At 39.5% G+C, this 25,985-nt stretch overlaps 1 protein-coding gene across 1 annotated transcript in view; it reads left to right on the forward strand.

The window, feature by feature from the left end:
- AFF2 (ALF transcription elongation factor 2) overlaps positions 1-25,985 on the forward strand; it is a gene marked incomplete at both ends in the record, with an annotated part of 331,742 nt that overhangs the window by 215,930 nt on the left and 89,827 nt on the right. The window contains one exon of the mRNA XM_079541773.1: positions 24,355-24,406. Within this exon, the coding sequence (XP_079397899.1) occupies positions 24,355-24,406 (52 nt within the window). The remainder of the gene's footprint in view (positions 1-24,354; positions 24,407-25,985) is intronic.

Below are 25,985 nucleotides of genomic sequence, written 5' to 3' on the forward strand. Positions count from 1 at the left end.
TCCTAACACTCTCTGACTGTCAGAAGCCAGTCTGCCTGCTGTTTATAAGCTCCCTCTAAGTACTGGAAGGCCACAGTAAGGTCTCCCTGGAGCCTTCTTTTCTCCAGGCAGAACAATCACAGCTCCCTCAACATGTCTTCTTAGGAGAGGTGCTCCAGTCCTCTATTTTGTTATCAAAAATTTCAAGTTGTATTGAAACAAAAATTTCCTGCTGAAAAAGAGAGGTGAAAGTAGACCTGAGCCTTCTGTTGTTTTTCCCTAGAACGGGGAAAAAACAAACAAACAAACCAAAAATGCTATCAAGTATGGGTTTTTTTTGTTTTGTTTTGTTTTGTTTTTGTTTTGTTTTCCTTTTTATTGCCATGAATTCACTCCAATCCCAAAGGAATTTAGATTATATGCCATGGCAGTCTGACAGAAATTCTAACTGGAAAGTAGCAGTTCACCTAAAGCTGAATTTTTTTAAATTTATCACATATTTTCGTCTGCAACATTCAAAAGTCAAATTTGTGGCAAATAGGAAATTCGGTGAATCCATTTGCCTTCCTATGTTTCCAGAAAAATTGAGTGATTTAACATTGGAGTACTACCCTACTGTATTTAGTCACACGAAGGTCATTTCAGCTAGTACTGTCGTTTATCTGAAGGACATGAAGGTCCGTTTTAAGAACCACACTTGCCAAGTACTTCTGGTCATTTTCTATTTTCCGATAACGTACCATTGCCACTTACTTCTGGGGAGCCATTTGACAATAAACAAGACAACTGGTTTGTCAACTGACAAAAAAACCAGCAAGGTCTGCTTCTAGGCCTAGATAGTCCTTTTGGCAGCACCCATGGTTTAGGTAGCTCTCTCCAAAAACAATTCCTTTTTATTTTGATTTTTGATGTACAGCACGTGACTCCCATGCTTCACTGGGAGCTAAGCACTTCAGGTGACTTTTATCTCTAGCATTTGGTATCTGTAGCAATTCTGTATTGATAGCATCCCCCTTACTAAGCAATGTTTTGAATTACAGAATAGAGAATGGGAGGCTTTTAACTTTGAACACATGCTTTACGTAAATTCTCGAGTAAAACATAAGCTTGCATTAAATTTGTAGTTGTTCTCCTGAAGGCTGCACATCAAAATATTTCTGGTGCCTGTGCCAGAAGCTGCTGGGGCTGGGGTGACATTCACAAGTCGTAGAATCATAGAATCATAGAATCACAAGATTGGAAACGACCTATAAGATCTAGTCCAACCATCTCCTCATCACCACTGCCACCACAAGCACTAAAGTCCGTGCAAGGAGGGGAGTTGTAAGGACAGCTGTGCTGTCACCCAGCATTAGAGCTCCCAGAGCCAGTGCTGGGGAGCTTGTGCTTCCACACAGACCATAACAGCATCAGATATAAACCCCGTGGGATTCCCACAAGGACATAATGCCCACCATCACCAAAGAGCCAAGAGCTGTGCCAGCACCTGCACTGGCATCAGTTTGGTCATCATGAGCTACAAATCACTTTACACACACCTTGATACAGTGGAGACATGGCCTTAATTCTTCGGAGATGTGGAGACCAGACCTTGATCTGCACCTGACAATTGCAGAGCTGGGCTCTGTGTTTTGATAACCTTGTCTCTCTTTGTGTGGTCTGTTCCAGCCTTCCAAATCCCTGTGCAATCATATGAGGTACTGTTATGGCTAGGATCATGACTTCAAAACTTGTTAGTAAATATTCCTCTCAGCAAAGTTTGGTCTGTAGGTGCTTTTTGGGAGGGGCTCAGTCCTGAGTGTTAAAAAACAGCTCTGTTTTTAGGCTTTATTCCATAGTAAGATTTGCTGAAATGACTTGCTGCAGTAAATGGGTCTTTTAAAATTTTTCAAGTTCGGTTCTAAGTTCAGAGATAGCCCTTAGGCACTGTGGTGGAAGATCCTTGTACGTATTACAGAGTGATTATTGACAGAATTTAAGTTTATTGACCCTGCTCGCCTAATTCCTAACAAATTTTCTAAAATCCTTACAGAGCACTGCAGACTTTGGGTAATTCCAGAGCTGCATTTGAGATTATTGCTTTATTACTTTTCTTCTTTCCATTCCCTTTCCCGGGCTGACTGGTCCTCTGACATTTCTTTTTTAATATATTCTAAGCAGAATATGTGTTTGTCCTTCCTATATCTTTCCACCTAGCATTTATCCAGGGTATCTGATCTATTCTGTTGATTCAGGCACTTTCCTCCTCCTGCTCTAACCCATCTCAGCAATGTACTTGCTTGGGCAAAAAAAAAAAAAAGTTCTTTTCAGCAATGCAATAGCTTTGCCAGTGAGTTCAATGAAAACAGATGGCTTGTTTATTCCTCTACTGATGACTAAGAATATTCTGAAAATCAGTAAACTTTCTACCTATCTGACTTCCCCTGTGCAGACTTGCGTCTCTTTTCCCAACATCTGCCATAACTTTGAGTTTCTTGCTGGATGACTGAGCTGATCCATTTTCCCCCCACTTGCTGAGCTTGGCAATAGAGGGGTAAAAACCATACTTGAACTGGTAAAAAAAAAACAGTATTTAATTCTTGCACAGGATTCTGGTGTTGACTGCTTATATCTCCTTACTGTATAAATTAAGTACAGTTTGAGCTTGACTGATTTCATTATCAGACACCACTGAGGTTGTTAATAGCAGGTGAATTCTTTGGCTTTTAGAGAACCTCTCATAAATTTTCACAGAATGAGAACTGAAAGGAAATATTTGCTTTAAGAAGAAAGGTTGGGTACTTTGGGAGTCTTTCTGACTCTTTTTCGTTTTTTTCCCTTCACGGTAGAAAGACTGAAAGTGAGAAAATAAAAGGAAAAGTAAATAATTGGGCATGCTTGCTGTGGTTGGAAAGAAACCTTATTAAAGCAGATTTGGGTAAAATTAGGAAAAAATAATCAGGTTTTGTAGAGACAACTGGTCAGAAAACTTTTCCTCCCAGACAGATGTCAACAAAAAATGTAGAAATGTATTTTAGTACATTGATTTTTTTTCTTTCCATTCATGGGCACCTTGCATACATATGTCTATTTGTCTACATCATATTCATATCCTGGTAAAAGACTTTGTAATAATGGCCATTTATGATCACAAAGTTTAACTTAAAATGGAAATTTTCCATTCCAGGTATTAGCCTGGAATTATCTTTTGGGTGGCTACTTCATTCAAAAGAATTTTCCTAGATTTCTTTCTAGGGAAAAGTAGGGAAAAACACATCTTCCCATTGCTTTATGTTAAAATCCCACAGTTGCATCATTGGCTTTAAATGCCATAAGCCTTAAGAAATCACTGGTTAATGATACAACTTTTCCTAATCAGTTCCAAGCAAGAGACACGGGTGTGTCCAGGGAAGATTCTTTGATGTAAGGTGGCCTTATGTCAGGTTGAGCACAGGAATGCAGAATGTGTGACTGTGTTTAATACATTCCCAGATGCATAATTCTAAGTCAGAATATAGAGAGAGAATGAAGTAGGGGAAAGGAGGAAAGAAAACTGAATAATAACAGCTTAACTCTGCTTTTCAGCATCAGCTCTGTTCCTGTTTCTATTGCAAGCTTCTGTGTGGGGCTAAGGAATGGAGACTGAGAATTGAATTACAAGGTTGGTTGGTAACAGCAATTTGTGCAAAACATAGCTCTCACTTTCTCACCCGCCGAGTGCCTGACCTGACAACCTTACTCACACTCCTCACAGATGTATTTGTCCAGGTGTGCAGCTTGTGTGTGTGATCCTTTAAATAATGATAGATGCTGATCATGATGCTTGCAGTACTAAAGAAAGATGTTTAAATGTACAGAGATGAGCATGGCGTGCAGTAGATGAATCAAAGCAGAATAGGGTGAGAAAGAGAGATAAATCTGTTGTTAAGACACTGCAGCAGTGCTTGGGAAAATTTGATTTTAATTCCGACTTCCTCTGTGACCTTTTGGAGACTATGCCTGGGTTCTCAGTCTGGAAATACCAATCCTGGTTTTTTTCCTATTCCCATCTTTTCAGTTTAGATGGTATAGCTGCTACAGCAAGGACTCTTTTGTGCTATGTCTGTGTTCACTTAACACAAAGAATCTTGTTCTCTTTGGGTGCAGAGGCATGTTTGTGAGGTGACACAAAGGTGTGGTTAGAGGTAGGGAGGGAAGAAACGTGAAGCCACAGAATGGTTTTCCATGTCATTCCTTCAGAACTTAGAGAATTTAATAAAGGATGTTTGGGGTAAACCTGATGAGAACATGACCTGTTACAGACTAAGATCGTTTGTAATTTCTGTGAAACTCCCTGACATAAGAGGCTTCTGTAAAAAACCTGTTAGTTTAATCCATGGCAAACTCTAATAGGGCTTTTCACATAAGCTGTTTATTAGCATGCATTTGAGATGAGTGCATTACCCATGAGGAGTGAACTCACAAGTGAGTTATGCGGGTAATCCCAAACAAGTGCCAATAAAACTTTTATAACACATAGCATCATTATGGAATTTGTTTATGCCACATATTTTACAGGAGGGAAAAACTATGTTAGCCATATATTAGAAGGTTTATGATGTTCTTTTTTTTTTTTTTGACTGGTGCAGTTTTCACATCACTCTCCCTCTAAAGTCAGGCCAAGTGAACACAAGCGAACCTAGAAGGAAGGGAAAATTACAGCAAGCAAATTTTTGAAATCTCTCTGAAAATAAAGCAAGCAGCAGATTCTAATCTCCTTACTAATACCAATATACCACCTTACTCCTAAAGAGCCCCATAGATTTCTTTGGGACCATTTGTCAAGTGAAGTGTTATTTGACACATGTGGCAATACTCAGAATTGGCTCAATATAAACCAGCCTTTCCCATTTAAACCCTCTGAAGCTTGCTGTCTTCAGTGGTTAGAAACACATTTATTTTGCTTTTAATCCCATCAAAAAGGAGCAGTCTCATCCTGGTCAGATGGCTTATTTCAGCCCTCTATTACCAGTCATGGGCAACATGAATCCGAATCCCACTTTTTGAAAGGCAAAATAGAGAAAAGCCTCCTAACAGAGTGGCTAGCAGAGAGAGTTTGCTTCTTCCCTCTCCACTGGACAGATTCATTTTGGGCACCAGAAACGGAGCAATTTGAGCCTCTTCCACTTTCAGCAGCATTACAGTGCCCACGTTCTACCACTGATAGAGCACATATAAGGTCTGTTACATTGCAGTAAAATCTTTCTCACTATCAATTCAGTGTATTGGCTGCTGTGTCCCAGATTCAGAGCTCCTTCTCCTGAAAGCAATTATTTCACCTCGTAACTTGTATCTTATATCCTTCTTAATATAAACACAGTATGTCATAAGAGAATTTTTATACAGCTTTCTTTTGATTATTTTTTTCTTTGCTGCTGTGTTAATTTAATTGTCATGATCATAGATCCTGAGCTGGTAGGCATAAGTCAATGACAGAATTCAACCTGACTTTATTGAGGGCAGAATCAGACCATAAATGTCCTCCGCTTATTCCTTTGTCTCACTTAAAATAACTGCACCAGTCTGCTGACGGCTAATCAAGGACTGCTGCTTATGGCTCCACACGTAACCTAGCTATCTCCACATTAACCTCCTCCTTTATTTCCTTGGTTATGTTGAATAGGAAACAGTTATTGAACTGCATTTACGTTCATAGAAACCATTTGATTAATTGACTGCGCTTTGAACTCCTGTGACCCAATGCTCAGACAAAAGTGACAGAAGCCCCGCGATGGGACGGGGCTGTAAAAGAGCACCAGTAAGCTGTCCGTGGTCAGCCTGCGTTCATGTTCATGTTTATCCTTATGGAACTTGGTAAAAGTAAAGACAGATGTGCAGCTTATCTCATGGAGTGAGTATCAATAGCAATACGTACTGATGCTGCTCACTGCAAGTCGAGCTTACTCCTGCAGTCACTATGTTTATGCATCCACAGGGAAAAAACCTGGAAGGCAGGGGAAAAAATGTACGTACAGCCAGAAATCCCTGTAGGCTATCTGAGAAGGAGCGGATGTGCAAAGCGTTTCTTTCTGCATAAACATTCGGAAATCAAGCTCTCATAAGTCAGGGATCCACCAAATGTGGTGTGAAGAGCCAGATGAAGCCTGCCTTCTGGCATGCCAGCATTTGCTGATTGATTTGGAATGCAGAAGGGCCCTTTTTATTTTTGTTTTAAAATTTGAACCACATCTTAATACAAATCAGGTGAAAAATAAATTGAAAAATAGCAAGCCTAAGATTACAGACGTGCTGGCTTCATATTGTTCAGTTTAGCTGAGGTCATAGTCAAACCCATCAAATTCACATCGTTTAGTGTATGGCCACTGAGGTAATATTCAAACAAAAGAAAAGCAGTCAGAATACTGATACGCTCCTACTTTGCCAGCTGGCCTCATTCAGCTGTACAAAGCGCACTGGCTTCAGCTGCACTAGGAACTCTAAATCCGTAAGGAACATGCGTTTGTATAGGATATTCTGTTCCAAACAGCCCATTCATGCTCCAGCCCTCTGACTTCAGAGCTGTCATAAAAAAGGAAATACCTTTTCTAATATTCAGTTGCATATTCTGAAATTTAAAATCTAAGAGCTATGGTAATGATGATACAGTTCATTTTGACAGAGGAATTTTTCAGTGGAGAACATTTGTATTCTGCTCAGTGGCTTGAGAAAAAAAAAAGAAAAAAAAAAAAGCTTGAATTTCCTAGAAAGCCTACAAGTAGAATTACTGGCAGCTGTTCCTGTTTTGCACTGGTGGTGTTGCCACGCTGGTTCCCTGCATACAGGTATAGATTTATGTAGATTAATTTGGTATACTACAGTGAATTGCCACTATGATATATATTTCAGAGTTACTTCCTAGCACAGCCTAATGGCTGAAATCAAATAAAACATAAAAGCAGATTTATATAGATTGCTGTATAAATCAGATAAAGCTTTATGTTACCTAGCATTGGTAATAGAAGCTTTTCCTGCAAATAATATAGAAGTTATTCATGTAATATTTTCATTATTTCAGTCAGAGTAAAGCAACAAAAAAGAAAAGAAATAAACAAGCCTATCGGGCTTAGCCACCATTAAACATCATTAACTGTAATTTTGCCTGACAAGTTCTCTCTTCTGATGATGGGTGAAATGGTAGAAAAGTAGACTGAACAATTGCATAAACCCAAATGAAATATGCCCTTGTATTCTAAACGCGCACAGTTCAGTCAGTTAAAATAGAGCAATTTATTATGCTTTAGCAGCTAGAGCTTAATCTGGTTTTAAATAGATCTTTTTTTTCTTTTAACTTCTTGAACAGCCGAGATTTAACTAGTTTGAGAAGATGCATGATGCAGCATTACACAATAGCTCTTGCTCACGCCAGTTTGCTTTGAGTTAACTTTATTAGTGCACTGACAATGAAAATAATTCACAGGAAGCATAGATAGGCCTTTAGACACCAATGTATTCAGGGGCTTTTGAAACAAGTTGATAAAGGCATAATGAGAGAGAAAAGACTAACATGGAACAAAGATCTGGGAGGTGGTGTAATGGGCCCAGCACCTCCGGGGCCATGAGGGTGAGTGCCAGGCGGTACCCCCATCCCGTCAGCCTCCCCAGGCTAATGCAATTTACAGGTCCCTCATCAGTTTTCACACCGGGCACTTCTAATATTGAGCTGTTGTAGTGAAGCAACATGAAAAGCTTTGGCCTCCCATTGTCAAAATGAGTCTGGAATGTTCAGTGGAATAGCCTCACATCATGTACGCAAAGCTATCCACTGCCTGTATTCAGAGCGCGCGGCGCAATTTCTCCAGGCAGGGAACGTATCACCTCTTGCTGGCAGAATATTTTGACTGCAGTTATTTTGTCTGATATTAGCTTGCAGTCTTCCACTTATTCATTAGATCCCTCAGCCCTTGTTTTTCACTTGTAATTCTGTAATTATACCAACTGTGATAAATACTTTCTTACCTCTTGAAGAAGTGCATCTCAGCACCTTTGCATGGGAAAGGAAATAAGCATCTAAGTGAGTGTTTGTGCCGTGGATTGATTCAAGCAGATATGGGACTTGTGGGTTTACATCAGATCCCGCAGAAATGGAAGAGGGAAACTCTTTCAGGAAATGGTATGTACATGTGTGCAACCAGTTGAGAGACGAAGCAACACTAAATTCTTGTAACTTCGCCCAGCTGGTGCAGGCTGCACTGACATTAGGCTGGACCCTCTCACCCTTGGGTTACCTGTTGAAATTCAAAGCAGATTTGTAGCAAGCAGAGATCATTACGCTCTAAGAGCCATTCGGTGCCCTGTGTGAAATGCACTGAACGTCTCAGTTTGAGTCTAATGGGCATGTGTCCAAATCCAGAAACTATAATTTTAATTGGCACTCCTGTTGATAGAGACAACATGGAGGCTAAGGGTTGAACAGGATAACAGACTGAATTTACACTCCTTGTTCAGGCTTGGGTTAAAAACCAGTAGAGTAAAGTGCAGGATGTTTGTGTAAATGCTGCACAATAGGAATATTTTTTGAATTAAGAAAGGACTGGAAATTTCAAAAGCATTTGTGAAGCCTAAAGTCTCCCGGAAAACCTTAACTTTTGTTCATTCAGAGAAAAAAAAATTGCTAGCAACGTCCACTCAGCTGCCTGAAACTTTGAGGTGTCTTATATAAAAAAGTAGGGAAAAATGTGTTCCAATTAAAAGTCACAGAATGCCAGGAAAATTAGTTAAGGGACTGTATGTACTGTGCTTTCATATGAATAAATGGCTGTTTAAGCAGAACCAGATCTACTGGTCTTACAAATATACTTTCTTAGAAGAAATTTACTGTTTCCTAACAGAAAGGAAAAAGAATGGCCTCCCCTCACACACACACACCCAAAAAGAAAGAAAGAATATGTCCCTATCCTATTGCCCGAAGCAGCTCTGTGACCATGAGTATGCATTGTCTTCAGAGACCGTATATTGCTGAAACTCCTTGATGGAATGAGTTTTAATTTGGTTTACTGAAAGCTTTAGGGGATATGGCTCTCTACAAATTAGACCACAGGAGCTATAAAATGAAGAATGTCCTCCCTAATTAGAAACAGTGGAGAGGCCTGGTGTTCTTCCTAGTTATAGCCTCGTGGGTGCCCTCTCACATCTAAACTGGGCAGACGCTTCTCTAGTAAATGTTGTCTAGCTTCTTCCTGGAATTTATCTGTTGTCCAATTTTCTGTCTCCAGTTCTGAACAAACCTTCCTTTGCCGTGGTTGTAAATCCCTAACCTAAGCTTTGAATGACAGCTGCAAAACAAAACTGTGTATGTTTTTTGGTGATCTGCCACCACTAGCAGGGCAGCTTCTTTGTTTTAAATATTAGAAAATGGTTTTCAAACTCAGATGAACGTGGCAGTCAGTTTAGCTGGGTTCCTTTTGCAGCGTGCAGCTGCACTCGTTTCCTCATTCCTCTTCTTTTGAAGTTAATGAGAGCTCTAAGGAGAGGAATATAGATAGACTGAAATAAATTATGCTTTATGGTAATCAAATTCCATTTTCCAGACACATTTTTTAACAAGAAAGCGTCCATCAAATGGGGATCCAGGATTCTGGACAAGAAAATAATACAGTTATTTAAATATGGCTAGAAAGAAAAAAAAAAATGGTGCCTACAAATCTAATAGTGGGATGTCTACATCTTGTCATTTGTGCCAAATTATAAAACCAAATGTTAGCATAAATGCACGAGGATGCTAGGCATAAATGCATGGCATAGAAGAGCCAGCTACAGCTGTATTTCCAAACCACCTGTGTTTTGAGAACTGAGTGTGGGGATGAGCTGAGAACTATTCTGAACTTAGGCAGCTGTAATTTCATGGTTTTAATTGTCAGCAAGAGAACACATCCAGGCTCTTAAATCATCTCCATCTTTTCATGTAGACTTGCATGGAATATGACCAAAGATCAGTCTAATTGAAGCTTTCATTTGCTTCTGACACGTTGTTTCCACTAGGAATTGTTGTAAGGCAATTTGAGAACAATTACAAGGTAAATAAAGCAGAAGAAAAAGTCAAACATGACTCCAGAATATAAAAAAGAAAATTTGAAATCAATTAAAATATTTATTTAGCTGCTCAGTGCAAGGTATCACTGATGGGGAAAGGTTGTCTTTTTAAGCATGATTGCTGTTGCATTTTACCAGTGTGTATAACGGAGTGCATCACATGCCTGCCTTATTTTCATGTAGTGTTTCATCCTCTGGCTTTGTGGGGGAGCTTGATGCCAAGAGAACTCACTGGAGACTGAGTGACAGATCAGGCTGTTGTCCCACATTCCCTTTCTACTAAATCACAGTTTTCTTTAGATGGAAGGTGGCTATTGTGAAGCTGTCAAACTGTGGAAAGTTAAATGGGCTGAAGTGAAGGCTCCTGTTAACAATAGCAGCTATCTCTGTCAAATGAAAGCTCAGCAGACAGTTACAAGGCAATTCGGCACTGATGGGTGGTCGATTAAAAACAACAAAAGGCAAGATGAATGAAAGGGGAAAATCCCTATTACTTTGTGGTGGGAGCAAGGGGAAAACCAAAAATAAAATAAAAAAACCAACCTCAGTCAACCCTATAGCAATTGGAGCAGACTTGTAGTTAGCATGACCTTCATAATCTCAAGTATGGTTCAATAAAACTGACAAGATTATTTTCTCTTCAAGCAGCGCTGAAGTATTTTCATTGGCAGAAGTCTGGGAAAGTAAAATAAATGCAGAATTCGAGGCAATTGAGGAATTCTTGAATGTGATAACAGCTGGAACATAGAGACACCAGGAAAAATAGCTAGGTTTTGTGCTAAAGACATTGTGACTTGAGCTTTTTTTTTGACAGTGTCATATCTGAGATTTTGAAAACTGCATTACTGACAATCAGAAGAGAATTAGAGAGAAATCACCTCTGAGCTCAAGAGAGCACTAATTTGAATTGGATTTGAAATACAGTGTTTGAATTTCTTCAGGAAATTAAAGGTAGTGTTGCATCCTGATGGTTACCCAACTACCTAACTGTTTGTATCAACTATGTTTGTCAATTAACAGCTCTCCCACCAAACGCAAGAAGTATCATGCACTTTTTTCTTTGTGGGACTCATCCTACTTCCACTGAGCTATGATCAGAAGTTGGAAGGCCTTACAGCTTGCATGTCAGACATAAGCTTAACTTACGCACTTGTTCCTCAGACACTGTCACTAAGACTTAGGGTTTCAGCACCAAATAGCTGAAGTAAGATGCGAAAGTAAAAAATTAATAGTGTGGAAAAAAAGAGATGCATTATATTGGTAGGAGATTAAGTTTTTGAAATCCTAGTGAAATTCAATAGGAGGCAAGCTCCTATGTCTTCTTAGATCCTATGAAGTTCCCATTGCTTTTCTTACAATATAAATGAAAGGAAGAATTCCATGAAAATCAAAAAGCCAAGGAAAACAAATGTGTTCCTACTCAGCACAGAATTGGGACTCAGGTTGCTGCCAACAGCAGAATCAGGGTACAAAAAATGATTCTGAAAAGAGAATGCAATAAAGAACCTGGGAGACACATGCTCCACAGGCATGAAGAACCAATGTGTCTTTCCAGTTATATTAGGAAAAATAATTTGGTGATTACGAATTGTTGCATTGAACCATGTCCTGTAAACAGGATGTAGACCTAGATATACTACAGGCTGGATCCAGTCTGACAACTTTGACATATTATAGTAAAATTTGTCCCTGTAATGTCATGATGTCATTACACTTCACCAATGAAATTAAATTTGTACTGCATTGCCTTGTAAGTTTTGCCCTAGAAGAAAAGGTTTAGCATCTGTTTACCAATTTAATGTAGTAATATTCTTGCTTAATTGTCTTAGAATAACATCAAGATCATAGAATCATGGAATCATAGAATGGTTTGGGTAGGAAGGTAACACCAAGATCATCCAGTTCCAACTCCCCTGCTGTAGGCAGAGACACCTCCCACTAGAGCAAGTTGCTCACAGCCCTGTCCAGCCTGGCCTTGAAAGCTTCCAGGGAGAGCAGCATGATGGACATAGAAACCAGGTGCCAGCTATAAACGTACAAAAAGGCAAAAAAATCAGTATTCTGGAATTTTCTTTCCAATGATGTTTCTATCACTGAGAACCATGTTGTGATTTTCAAGGGTGGTATTGTGCATTTCACCTGGTAACTAAATTAATTTGGAAGTATGAAAACAATATTAACCCACCTCACAGAGAATCAACCAGATCATGTATTTTAAACATCTATTATAAAGGCTTTGCTTTGGGAGAAAAAGGTTCAAGCTCCTTGTAAGGAGGTCATCTTTCACCTGGTTTTGGAAATGACATGTCATGTTGTCACTAGAAGCAGTGCCATTAATTAGACATAAACAGCGGCAGTGGATATCCTTACTATATCATTTTAAACAAACAACTGAATATTCTGCTCTTGGTTCTTTCCAGATTCATTATTCTAATACTGGAGAAGTCTCCTCAAACACAAACTGAGTGGGTAGTTCAAAAATAATGTAGGTTTCCTAGGAAATGTAAAAAACAGAGAGTATTTGTATGCCTGGCATGTGTGAATGTGGGGAAGTGCTAGTTTTTCAGAGTGGTGCTTTTTGCAGCAGTACTGAAAAAAATAAAGGCCTCTGTAGATTTCAGACCAAAGCTCAGTTTAACCACGTGGTGTATTTAATAGGGAAAACAAACATTCAGTGAGACCTAACACTGAACTTTCGGTAAGTCTGTCTTAATAACAGAAATGTGTTTTTAAAAATGTGTGTTATAAATCACATATGGCAGAAGGAATCTGTACAGCTTTCAACCCTTATGACAATGGAAGCTACCAACTTTATTTTGCATAACCGGAGAACATTAAAATTCAAACAAAATTCTTTTTGACATTTCAGAGCTGCAAAAGCAACAGCACTGAAAGCTAGACATGCTTGAGGCATACTTAGTGAGGCTGTGCTGCTTGTATATGAGGGCTGCTCTGAAAGTAATGCCTGCTATGTTCTGATGTTGGCCCATGATGTCAGGGACGGATGTTGGTGATATGGCAGCAGTCTGTACCTTCCCACCAGTATTCCATTACATTTTGTGGCCATGTGGCAAATGGCAGCAGAGAAGCAGTCTGACGGAGTGGTGTCGGATATGAAAGTGCAAATGAAGCAAAGGGGTGGGATTTAATTCCTCCATGAGGAAAAAAACAGCACCCATTGACATTCCTCAACACTTGCTGAATGCTTATGGAGACCAGAGAGTGAACGTGAGCACAGTGAGCAGTGGGTGGTGCATTTCAGCAGTGTCGACAGAGAAATGAAAGACAAGCTACATTCCAGACATGCATGCTGATGTTTATGACTGCAGCTTGCAGACTCTTGTTCATCATTCAGATGAAAATGCATCTCTAATTGAGCTTCCTATATTGAAAAATAGTGTTTTGTAGCCAGAATTTTCTCTATGAAGTAATGTCATTGTGCTCTTTGTATCTATTCTAGTTTCTGCAGAAACAAATAGGAGGCATTATTTTTGGAGCACCCTACACATATCAGAAACTTGTTTAGCATGCACAGAAGGCACTGTAAAATTATTTCAGTGCCATCATTCAACTACTGGGGAAAATTTCCCTGTATTACAGCCAGTGCAAGATTGGGTTTGCAGCCAAGTACATCAACATAAATGCTCAACTGTCTGGGGAAATACAAGTCGTACACTGTTACTTAGAGGAAAATGTGCACAGACATGGTGGAGCCCCTTATGAAACAATCCTCATTTTGTTAAACAATGGGATCAAATTTTCAATCAGATTATCAAGCATATTGCATTCTCCTAGCTTGCCAAGCAAAGAGAAAATATCAGCAAGACTGATATATTTTTACAGAATTAATGATGTATGAAACCTGGAAGTGGAAACATACATTTTCATTTTATCCTCTAATTTTTCTTTTTGCTCTATAAGTGAAAGGAAATGCTTGAAAGTATTTGCAGTTATTCATATCTGTTTATCTTAGAGTGATTATCAGAGCAAACAGTGTCAGGCATTGTGTTTGGATCTGAGCCTGAAAAATAGTGCTTGCAGGAGCAAGGATTAGTTGCATGAGTCAGTGTTTTCAAAACTGTGCCTGGTACTTGATTTCTATCGTGCATACTCAGTACCTTATAAATCATCCAGATTCAGCAATAATTTCCCTTTTTCTTTTTTTCTAATTTTCCCCTCTATTTATATTAATTTTAGTACATGCTGGGTTTAATCCGTTTTTACAGTTTTAGCTTGATCCACGGGATGTTCATTTAAGGATAGAATTGAACTGTCTTTACAAAGTTTGTTTTGGATCTATGGGACAGGTGTGGATTCTGGATGTGGGATTCTGCAGCTTCAATAGAATTGGTTTTCAATACTGATCATGAATTTAATGCAGCGAAAATGGAACTCATCTTCCCTGAGATCTTATCCTTGCTTTCTATGGGGATTTCCTTGCTGATTGATCAGTCCTGAACAGCCTTGTGTACCTGCCAGGGTCCTGCAGTATGTTTATAAAGGTGTAGTGCCTTTGCAGCACTGGAATCTCAGTCATTTCTGTTATGCAGTCATAATAACCCCCTGGCACTTGTTCATCTTCCCCATGCCCAGCCCCTGCTCTTTATTCGTCGTGCACCACCAGTATGCCAGTACCATTCCTCCTTGGAATCCTGCTTTGGTAACGCACCCCGTGAAAATCTCTCTTTAAGTCAAGTGCTAAGTTTAAGGCATTCTTGAAAAATCTGCTGTGTGACAAATTTCACTTTGCTCCATCTGAACAAACACTATTTCCAAAGCTAAATGTCTCATTCTCTGTGGCTTAACACATCACTGAAAACTGTCACGTGGCTGCATGGCTTTGCCTTTTCAGTTACTGCCTCTGGAAGAGCTCCCATTGCAAGGCTTTATTAAACACCTTGAGCCTTCCTTTTCAACAACCAAAGTGTACTTTGCAGTCCTATGAAGTTGTTGTTCATTTGCAGTGAAATGAAGTAGCTAAGCCCCTTCATTGCATTACAGCACACTCACATCCAGCAATTCATTCATGAGGACAAATTGACCCCAGGAATTCAAAAATCTCTCAACTGAGGTCAGTGCCAGAGTCTTTGTTGCCATTCTTCCACTCATCTAATTAGGGTCTACTCACACTGAACTATTTAAAATACAAGCACATTGTTCACAGTGCAGCTATTTTAGAGCGGCCTTTGTTGTGAAAGAAGCTGGCAGGCCTTGCTTTTCTTTGCCAAATTCTCTTTCCTTTCTCTGGTGGTTAGTAGATAAGCACTGCCTGAGCTATAGAGGATTTCCTGGGTTCCTTTTAGGAGTTTGCTAGCTTCCTCATTTTAGCAAGCACTGTAAATTGTGTGAATGTTTTTCAATGGTCATTTTAAAAATAGTGCTTCTAACAGGGGAAAACGTGCTTCGTGTTAGGAAGAAGAGACAATCTATCTTTTCCTTTCCTAGCTCTTCAGGCAATTCCTCCAAAGCAAGATGGGCACAAGTGTCTATCCTACAAAAGCACAGTGATTTATTTATTTTTTTTAGTTTATCTTCCATATCATTAACCTCTGACTTTTCTCTTTTCCACTTCACTGCCATTACTTTTAAATGGATTTTCTTTCTCTGTCTACACATTTGGTCCCTACCTGCTTAACTGAGGCACAAACCTCATGGCATCCACGTTTGGGCTGGAAAACTGATGGGCCCAGAAAAATAGTTTTTCTGTTGTTATATGTTCTTTATATGTGCCGAAGCTATGAAAACTGAGCAAAAAGTTCCCATTTTGGATTAGAGCACTGTGAATCCACAGCAGATGTTGTGTCTGAACTGAGAAACAGTAACTAATTAAATTCTGCCCTTTAGTAATTAGTAACTAATTAAACTCTGCCCTTTTGCAGACCTGCGTTTGGTTTCAGGGATAGGCATGTATTGGCTATGATATTGGCTATTCAAAGAAGAAGAGACTGTGGAGTGAAATAGCTTTCATGGTAATTGTAGTCAAGGAGTTGTTGGGCCTTGTTATGGCTAAATGAATTTGAAGTAGGGAAACAGATTCCGAGCTGGTGAGAAATTATCCTCTGATGAGCTCTTTATTTACTTGGCACCCTGTACTCATCATCCAAGGTCCAGGCAGGTGCTTTGGCTTGCTGACTCAGAGTTCTCCTTGAATTTCTTTCGGATTTCAGATCCACTCTTGTATCTGAGGTGTGGATGAAGTGGACTAATCTTGTGGAGGAAGATTGCAAAGCTGCCCCCATCCTCCTACGGTCCTGCTGCAGGACTGTGCCCAGGCAGTGAGAAAGAGGCAGAAGTCTCCTTGTGCGTGTTGTGCTGCATATTGGAGGTGTAGGACCTCAGTGGCTACTGCAGATGAGCTGTGGGACAGGCAGGTGCTGGTCCCAACACCAATTGAGTGGAAGGGTCGTGGCTGCCACTGGTGCTCAGAGGCTGGAACAGACTAGACCTGCTGGTGAGCAACGTTGCAGCCTTCCCACCCAGCAGGCACTGAACGAATTTCTCTATCTCATCATCTATCTGTGCAGCTCCTCCCAGTCCTAGCACCCATGCTGTAGAGAAACAGAGTTAATCTCAGTCTGTGCTGCCCTGTCCCTGTAAAGTGCCTTGGGGGCTCCATGTCATTCTTATCTCTAACATTGAAGTGCAGTCTCTCTCCATGACTCTGAACTTTACAGACAGCAATTTAGAATTAAAAGCAAATGCTTCAAATGGCAGAAATGATTTTATGTATTTAAGTAGAGGTCAGAGCTGCAAAAAATGAACAGAAAAGCTGCTTCCACTCCAGACCAGGTTATTGAAGCTTAAGATTTCCAGGCAGAACTCATTTCCAATCTGCATAAACAAAAAGGCTTTTCTCTTCAGTTGCAAGATTAGTCACTGCAAGGGGAAAACAGAGGAGAGGAAGATTTGTGAATGTCACGTTGGTACCAACAGCTCATCAAGCAGCTCCTTAAAGGAGTCACTTTCCTATCATACTGAAAATGGAATAAAATAAAATATACAACTATGTAATGGATGCATGAAAGTAATGTCCTTCCGTGTGCACTGTAGAGCATTAGATAGATGAATCAGTCTCGTGTTACTTCTTCCCCACTGAACAACTCTGTTTAATATATTTTCTGGTATGATTTTTTAAAGTTACCTTTGCAAGTTGCTGTGGAATTATCAATCACTTGTGTAAATGTGTACTAACTTCCCAAAGCCTCTGTGTGTACATATGCCAATCCTACTCCCATGTTATTGGACATTCTCCTTGGGGGCAGGATTGGACCTCAGTAAGGGTGTGAGTCAGAAAATTATTTGAAATGGCACAAAATTATTTGAACTAAACATAAAGACTTCCATCTATGCTTGCAACAAACATAAAGTTTGGTAGCACTTTTTTCCCTCCTCCCATAGTTCTTGTCTCAGCTTTAATGAAAAACAAAATGTCTGTCAATGGAGAGGTCGTTACAGTGCATTTAGTACCAACTTAATGTTTTGGTTTTCTTGAAGAGCTTTTCGAGCATAGACATTAATCTATTGGCTAGATAAAAAAATTCTTCCACTGAAGGAATACATTTTGCTTAATCCTTTGAAATTAAGAGATGATATGGAGAGATGAGTAATGAAGTGCACTTTCTGATTGTGAGGCACCTAATAGATAATCACAGGGGTTACATTTCTCTCACCAGCTGTAATTATATTAATTACTGGTATGGTGCCAGAAACACTAAGGCAGAATGAGTGTGACAACACAAAATGGAGTGTTTATTAGCAAGACATCTTTCTCCATCAACTGGACCAGGAGGAGGCTGACACACTAAAGTGTGCTTCTCCTGTGGGAGGGAAGAGACCAGGAACCTCTATCACATATAGGCTTTTTTGCAGTGAAGGCATACAATATGACTTCAGTTCTTTCTGAAGGGAGGCAGCTTCAGGTCAGAGGCTGAAGATCTGATTGGTTCTTCAAGCAAATTAATTTTAATCAGGCCTCTGAAGCTACTCAAATGAGTAGAAGTTACTCCTTTGAGAAAGAGCTCACCAGAATGAGCATGTCATCGACCAGAATGTAATGAAGGGAAGCACTGGATGAGGAGAAGGAAAAATTATGAAGCTATATCTAACTATATATAAAATTGCTGGACAAGCGGCCCTGAATATTAGAGTAAATTGTGCTTATAAATTCCATTTAATCTTCTGAGATTTTCTTTTACTGTAACTCTTACACTGTCTCAAAGGAAATATTTTAAAGATGACTTGCACATTTCAGCAAAAGAATGAATATCAGGTTTCAAGATTTATAGATGGGATGTTTTAAAACAAAAGCTCTTCTTTTTTCCGTTGGTATTACTCTACCATTTATTTTCATTTCCCCAGGTTCTTTGTCCACTGTATTATAAACTTCTCGGGGGAAATCTATCATTAGATGTTTTCACACACATAGAGCCCCTTTCTCCCCCTTGATAAATGATAAAATTGTGCTCCAGTGTGTGCAACACATTCTTGAAATACATCTGAATTCCATTATACAGTTTGTCATTTGCATGATACCTTTTAAGTTACTACTCTCAAGAGAAGTCTTATATGCTACAGAGAAATGCACTAGGAAAATGGAAAAACAAGCTCAGTGTATGTCCACAGGATAAAGCAGTGTAGATTGTGTTGAACGAATGGCCTTATTTCCATGAAAGTTCAGAGGGAGAAAAAGTTGTATCTCACCAGTTACTGGTCACTATTTCCATGGACAGGTGTTCTCTCCACATTCAATGCTCAAGCTGGTACAGCACTACTTTTTTTACCACAAAAACGTTTGGTTCCTTCCTGTTCTGCTTTTAAGGCTTATTATGTATCATAAGTGAAATTTGCTATAACGGGCTGTGTTTTCTGTTTAACGAACAGAATAACTAGTTGTGGCACATCTCTAATCTGAGTCACACAAACCTTCATTTTAAAGTGTCCACTTGTATCAAAAGGAGGTTAAAGCAAGAAGGAACTTCTTTCCTTGGAAAGCCCGTGTCATCTGTATGCTCCCTGTACTTACCACTGCTTCTCCTAAACAGTGCTTTGCTGTGCCTTTTGTGTCACTAGGCTTAACTTCATTCTTACCTTTTCGCTAAAGCCAAATTGTAGCAGTACAGTCCGCCACCCATGTTTTACTCAATGAGGTTGCAAGAACTAAAAAGGCTGGATGTGGCTCTGGGCAGCCTGGTCTGCTGGTTGGTGACCCTGCACACAGCAGGAGGTCTAGATGGTCTTTTTGGTCCTTTTCAATCCAGGCCATTCTATAATCATAGAATGATTTTATGATGAATGATTTTACCAGAGACAAATCCAGCAGAAAAGGCATGTGTATTTTTCTGTCACCATAGACTGTCCTCCTGCTTGCAGAAGCAATGTTCGTGTTTGATGTAATACAACGCAGATGTGAGATCTATTTTGTACAAACATGGTTTGACATGATGAAGTTAATTTTCTGGGCAGCTCAGGATTAGGGAACTGCATAGTATTCACAGTATTCCCTTTGCTGTTGGCTTGCAACACCCTTTGCCCTTCCTTTCCATTCTCACAAGGCTTTTCTACATGTCAGTGGAGCTCCAGCACAGAGGTGAACTGATAAGAGAGCCAATTAGAAGTGCAGAACCTGGATTCCATTTAGAAAATATTTTAAACACCTCCTTCTTGATACTGACACATGAAACCTACAACAGCTTATTATATACAGCATACTCCCAATACAACCCTACACATCCCAAGCAGGAAGAACTGCATAAAGTTATTGGAAGGTTGTTGGCAATCCAGACTTGATTCACTTCTAAAAAGCATTCAAATAAGATACACATTAAATCAAATAAAGAATGTTGAACTTGAAAATAGTCCCTTAAGAAGTTCTAATGCTCTGTAAAAGTACCTGAAATTATGGTGTACTGTGATGTGGTGTACAGTAATTTTTCAAGGAGGAGATTATCTCACGTCTCGTAATCAAATCCTATCTTGGTAATCAAAAGATCCCAAAACAGCAGGTCTGGTGTGCACTGAAGATGCAAACTGTTTCTGTGTGTTCAGCCAAGCTTGGTGGCACCCCAGTAAGTTACATACCCACATCCCAGGCTAATTTTAGGGTTCTGCAGCCATAGTTCCTCCCTGTAATGATGGCTTGGAAAGCTCATTTCAGTGATTCAGGTGTCACATGAAGTCCTATGTTATCTTGCTCTGCATCTTCGGCCTCCTCTGTTCACAGCTTCTTAGAGCAGCTCAGACAGGTGTGTAGACTTAGATTTCAGCTGCTGCAAACCATTTGGAGTGGTTGGAGGAACTGTGTGACTCTTTGTGTTGAACATGGAGGAAAAAAACGTGTAAAACACTCTTTCCTGCTGAGAAACAGAATACGTGATACAGGCATTACCTTTTAATATTACCTGTTGATAGACAGAGAGGTTTCTGATTAATAAAAAATGATGTTTTTGAAAAATACATGTGCAGACAAAGAGAGAATATAATTTAACTTGCTGGACCAAAATCATAGTAAACTGATCTTAAAAAGCTCATTTTGATTCTGGAATATTTCATGACATTCTGATGTCCAGTGCAAGCTGAGGGCTCCTAAAAATATTTTGTTGTTACAGTCTCTACTAAGACTCTTACATTTATCCTAATAAAGCCCTCATTCAGACATTTCTCTAGTTAAATCTGTAAGAAGTACCTGCTTTGAGAGCATACTCATCCCTGGAGAAAGTGGGTGTTATAGGCAGTCTCGCCCCTACTTACACCACAGATAAATTGTTGTTTTGTCACCATGTTTCTGCTTTGCAGGAATTTCACATTCCGAACTCTGAACCTCTGAAAATTGTAGATTATAATAAATATGCTTACACAACTTTGTCTGTTAGAGTAAGTGGCATTGCTCTAATAATAAAATCAAAAATCCTACTTAATCCCACTCTTCCCCTAAAGTCGTGTTCTGCAATAGCTGTGGATGAAAAGACAAACAAGTACATGTATATTCAATATTAATGTCGACTGGGTCAGAGAAGAATAGGAAATAAAATGAATTTATAACACCTCTGGAAATAGCTTTTTGATACAGGCAGTTTTCTCTTTGATTTGCCCTCATTCTTTGTAATTTTAATATATCCTCAGAATTGGCCCTTATTAATAGCTGGCCTAATCTCAATAACAAATGTACACTGTAATCTCCATTCTGGGTGTCTTTTGAGGTCGGCAGGTACGTAGAGCAGAATAGATGATACGAGAATTTAGGAGACTCTCTCACTGATGAACGCCTAATTTCATGTTCAGAACTGACAGATAATGTTTGACAGAACTATTGATACAGAGCTCTTCTGTCTCAGTGTTTGAGGCTGAGCTGGGTTACCTCTATGAGTGATGGTGAAATAGTCACCCTGGGGTTATGGTTGCTGGCAATCTTAAAAAGACCTTATTGGGTTTTGAGTATCATCAGATGCTATTGGCTTATAAATGAGAGTTAATAGGAACATTAAATGGTACAAGCTACTAGGCCTTCAGAATATTAAGCACAGTTTAAAACTGTGGAAGACCGTGTAGTCCTCTGCTTTCTGTAAAATATTGCATCTTCTAGCCAACACCCCCTGGGAGCAGGGGTTATTTGAACTTTTCAGCATCCTACTTTCATTTGAACACACTGTGTATTTTTAATTTATCCCCTCACTTCTCTCCCTACCATAATATATTTATTGTTGATGCTCTACTCAGTTTCTCCTTAATTATTCCAGCTGCCTGAAGAATGTGATGCATTTTAGAAGCTGTGTGGTTTAGTTGTTTAACCTTTGAGTTTTGTAACTGAATGAGATGACATATCCTTTGTTTAGCAGAACTGGCTAAGAAGAATTATATACTCCAAATGATAAGCTTTGAACTGCTAAAGAAATACCGAAAACCAATTTTTTTCCTCTCTCTAGTCGCCTAAACATCCATTAGTCTCTTGAAGGGAACTCATAAATCCTGCAAATTTAGTTTATCTGAAACCAACTCTAACAGTTGTCCTTCCTACTAATCATGTTTTATATCCATTTTGTATTTTTCAATATTCAATAAACATGTCTTGTGCTTGCTGTACTTCTCTGGAAGGGTCTGCAGAGTAGGCTGTATGAGGACAGTTATTAATCACCCATTTCAGATGACTGTTGGCTAGTTTAGTAAGTGTATTCATTTATCTTTTTTATGTTGTTTTTTTTTTTTCTTTTCTCTTTCTTCTTTCCATTTATCTAATGTGGAATTTCCTTTGTCCTTTTTGGCTTATTTCTACTGGAATATGTCAAAAAATGAATGTAACCTGGAACAGATGAAAAAAATAAGATGACTGGAAAGAGGAAAATAAAAACAAACCCTTTGGGCTTCTTTCATGAAAAGATCCTATGCATTATGCCCTGTTAGATCTGCATTAAAAGTAATAAGTACATTATCTAGCAGCGCTGCTTTAAAGCAGTAGATAATTTACACATTAAAGTGAGATGTAGATTTAAAAGTTAGAGTGTTGGACTGAATTAGAGTCAAGAGTTAGGATGATATGGCCCGATATTAAGATAGTCTCTGTTTCCTGGGGGTGTTGTCCTTCTGGTGTGCAATGAGACTTGCAGATAAGAATCTGGGGCTGTGGATGGAGCGAGGCACGGCAGCATGCTGAGCGTGGCACTGCAAGCAATGGCACTGGGGAAACAAATGGATGTGTCTGCTAGATAAACAACATAAAAAGTTCCTGCTCATCACCAAAGTCCAGGCCTCTAAAGATTAATATTTCCTGAAGAATTCTTACTTCTAAAAGATTCCTTATCCACACTACAGTCTTACTTTTATGGGTTCACATATTACAGGGAGGCATCTGCCATTTATCAAGGGGTTAATGACTAGTAGTTATGTGTCCAGATACTTTGTAACCACTGAGCTGCCCGACAACAGAGGTCACTTGAAGACAGATGACTTACAAACCAGTTTAAGGATCTCCTTGCGCTTTCTGTTTTTACGAGCATGGCAGGGCTTCAAATGCTTTCCCATTGGCATTACTGTCCCCTCTTTAAAATTCCATACGCCATGAGGCTTCCACAAGCAGTCCTCAAACAGCAAAAAAATAATTGGAACACCTATTGATTGCCACAGTTATTTAAAGGCTAACAGTAAAAAAAAATCATGGACTTCAATCTCCATCAAAGCAGAAGGGAAGCGGAAGTTGCAATTTGTCATTGTCCTGCAGTGAGTAAGGCAGATCAGAGTGGGGGAAAGGATGCCAGTGGGTGTCACAGCAGATTGGGTGACATGCTGATTTGTGTGTCATCCTGCAATGCAAGAGGTGAGGTGCTGGAACAGCTGCCTCGAGAGGCTGTGGGCGCTCTGTCTCTGGAGGTGTTCAAGGCCGGGTTGGATGTAGCCCTGGGCAGCCTGGTCTGCTACCAGATCTGGAGGGTGGTGGCCCTGCCTGTGGCAGGGGGAGCTGGAACACGATCACTGGGGTCCTTCCAGCCCAAGCCTTTTATGATTCTGTGACTCTATGAAGTGTGCCCAGAGGAATAGCAGCTCTGAGAGGAACCACCTGATAAAATGTAAATGCGTGGGAAAGAGTATTTGGTCACTGTTAATGTCTTTCTAGGTAGACAAACCATGAAAGACCTTTTCTGCAAAGACAGACAGCAAATAATGACTTTTTATCCCATTTTTTGTGTTTTGAAATATACTAATTTTGCCTTTAAAAAAAACCCACAAAGTTACATGAGACAAGTGTTAATACAACAGTATGCATTATTTACCTTTATTCACTTCTTTCTTATGTCAAAGAAAAGGAAGGAGGTTTGGGGCTGCCTGACCTGTTGGGAGTTCTCTTCCCTTTTTAATGAAGGACAGGGAGCAAAAAAAAAAAAAAAAAAATTAACAACTGGGAGGACACATCAAAACTGAGAAAAACTCCTACGCTTTCTATTCCCCATTCTGCATTGTGAGTTAGGTGAGGTGGGATCAGTACAGGCCTCAAAAAAGATCAGTAATATCCTAGATCCAGAATAAAACACATTCCCCTTCTGTATTGCCACAGAAATACACATCAGTTTATATGGACTAATCACTATGAGATAATCTGCAAATAAAAGAGAACATGAAGGAGGAGCTGACTGCCAAACTTCATAATGGACAGGTCTGAAAGTCATTTGTTCTTACCTAGTGTCTCACAGAACTAATAACAAACATGCACAGAGTATTCCTCAGTTTCCTTAGCATGGCTCTGATTCTGCCTGCTGTTGTTGAACTGTAAGAGTGGTTCAGCCCGTTTTACGTTACTTTAATTCATTGAATGTAATTCTATCTCTTCGGGGTTGTTTTTTTCAGGATGCTTGAGGATGATCTCAAACTCAGCAGTGATGAAGATGACAGTGAACAGGTAAAACACATCTCAGTGCATTGACCATATAATCTGACAAAGGTTGATTTTTCTTTTTTTTTTTTTTTTTTTTTTTTGGTCACTTGAATGTGTCTGTATGATCGTTTACTATACTTGCATCAAAAGCATCTTGAGGTGCTGCAGAATCCATTATCTTAGATTTCACCTGCACATAAAACCATTTCTGAATCTTTTGCAGTCACTTCTAAATCTGCTCCGGTGGGAGGAAACATCTTCTTAAATAAGAATACATTTTGGCTGTTTTGCTTAATTAACTGTGAAATAGGTTAAACTAAACCAAAACAATGAATGCTAATTTTGGAATAAGAGAACAAGCATGTTGTCATCTGGGAATACTAACGTGGTCTGAGTTCCTATCCATTGTACCAAATTAACTGTGGAACAACCTCCACTTGTTTCACACTCAATTTCTGAAATTGATGACCTGTTTGGAAGTGGGTGTAAAATGACCACATCAGACCACTAACACGACTGTAGAGTTGTTTTGCTCTTTGCAATTCATCTGTAGGATTGCACACATGAAGTTTGAGTCTTTGTGCTTTGCTCCAGTAAGTGAGAAAAGGGCTGGAGTCCCATAGAAAGTAATTCAGCAATTCCCGTTTGTGAGACGTAACATCTTCATTGTGTAGATCTAAATCAAAACTGAATGTCTTGGAACATTAATGAAGAAAAATTTTCAGAAAACTGTCTGATGTAATTCTCTGTTCTTCCCACTCTATAAATATTTACAAGTCATACTGGGAAAAAAAGGCTGGTGAAATTCATATTCTCAACATTCTTATTAGAAACACTGAGTCTTTGGTTTAAATTCATCTGTAGGTTGCTCTCAAAATAATACCTCCTATTTATTTCCATGGAAAGTACAATAGATACAAAGAGCACAACAGCATTGTTTGGTAGAACAAATTCTCAGCCACCAAACACTATTTCTCAACATAGTCACCACCATTAGCTAAGCATTTTTCCTAGAGATGAACAACAGCCCACAGGCCATGTTCACCTGCACCGGTGGAGGTGTCCCACTCTTACTAACACCGCTGCTGAAATGCACCACACAGCTCTCACTGTGTTCACATCCTCTGTTTGGTCTCCATACATTTTCAGCAAGCATAAGTGAATGCCAGTGGGTGCCATTTGTTTCTGCATGGAGGAATTCAATGTCACACCTTTACTTCATTTGCATTTCCATGTCAGACACCATTCTGTCAGACTACCCCTCTGCTGCCATCTGTCACACAGTGACAAAAAACATATAACGAAGTTTGACAATAAGGTTCAGGCTCTGCTGCCATCCCTCCAACATCTACCTGACATTGTGGGCCAACATAATAAAACGGGAAGCATTACTTTTGGAGCAGCTCTACTATAGACTGAGATGTGTAAACATCTGTAGTAATGAGGAAAGTAAGCTATCTGATCTGATCTGTTCAGCAGGGAAATGCTAAGCGTAAGTGGATGTTCCTTTCTTATTTACTTTTAAATTACCTGAATGCTCTCCTTCAACCCATCTAATCCATCCTTTAGGGCACGTGTGTCCAACACATGGCCTGCAGCCTGC

This window comes from Tetrao urogallus (genome assembly GCF_951394365.1).
Source record: "Tetrao urogallus genome assembly, chromosome: 13".
Classification (NCBI taxonomy): Eukaryota; Metazoa; Chordata; class Aves; order Galliformes; family Phasianidae; genus Tetrao; species Tetrao urogallus.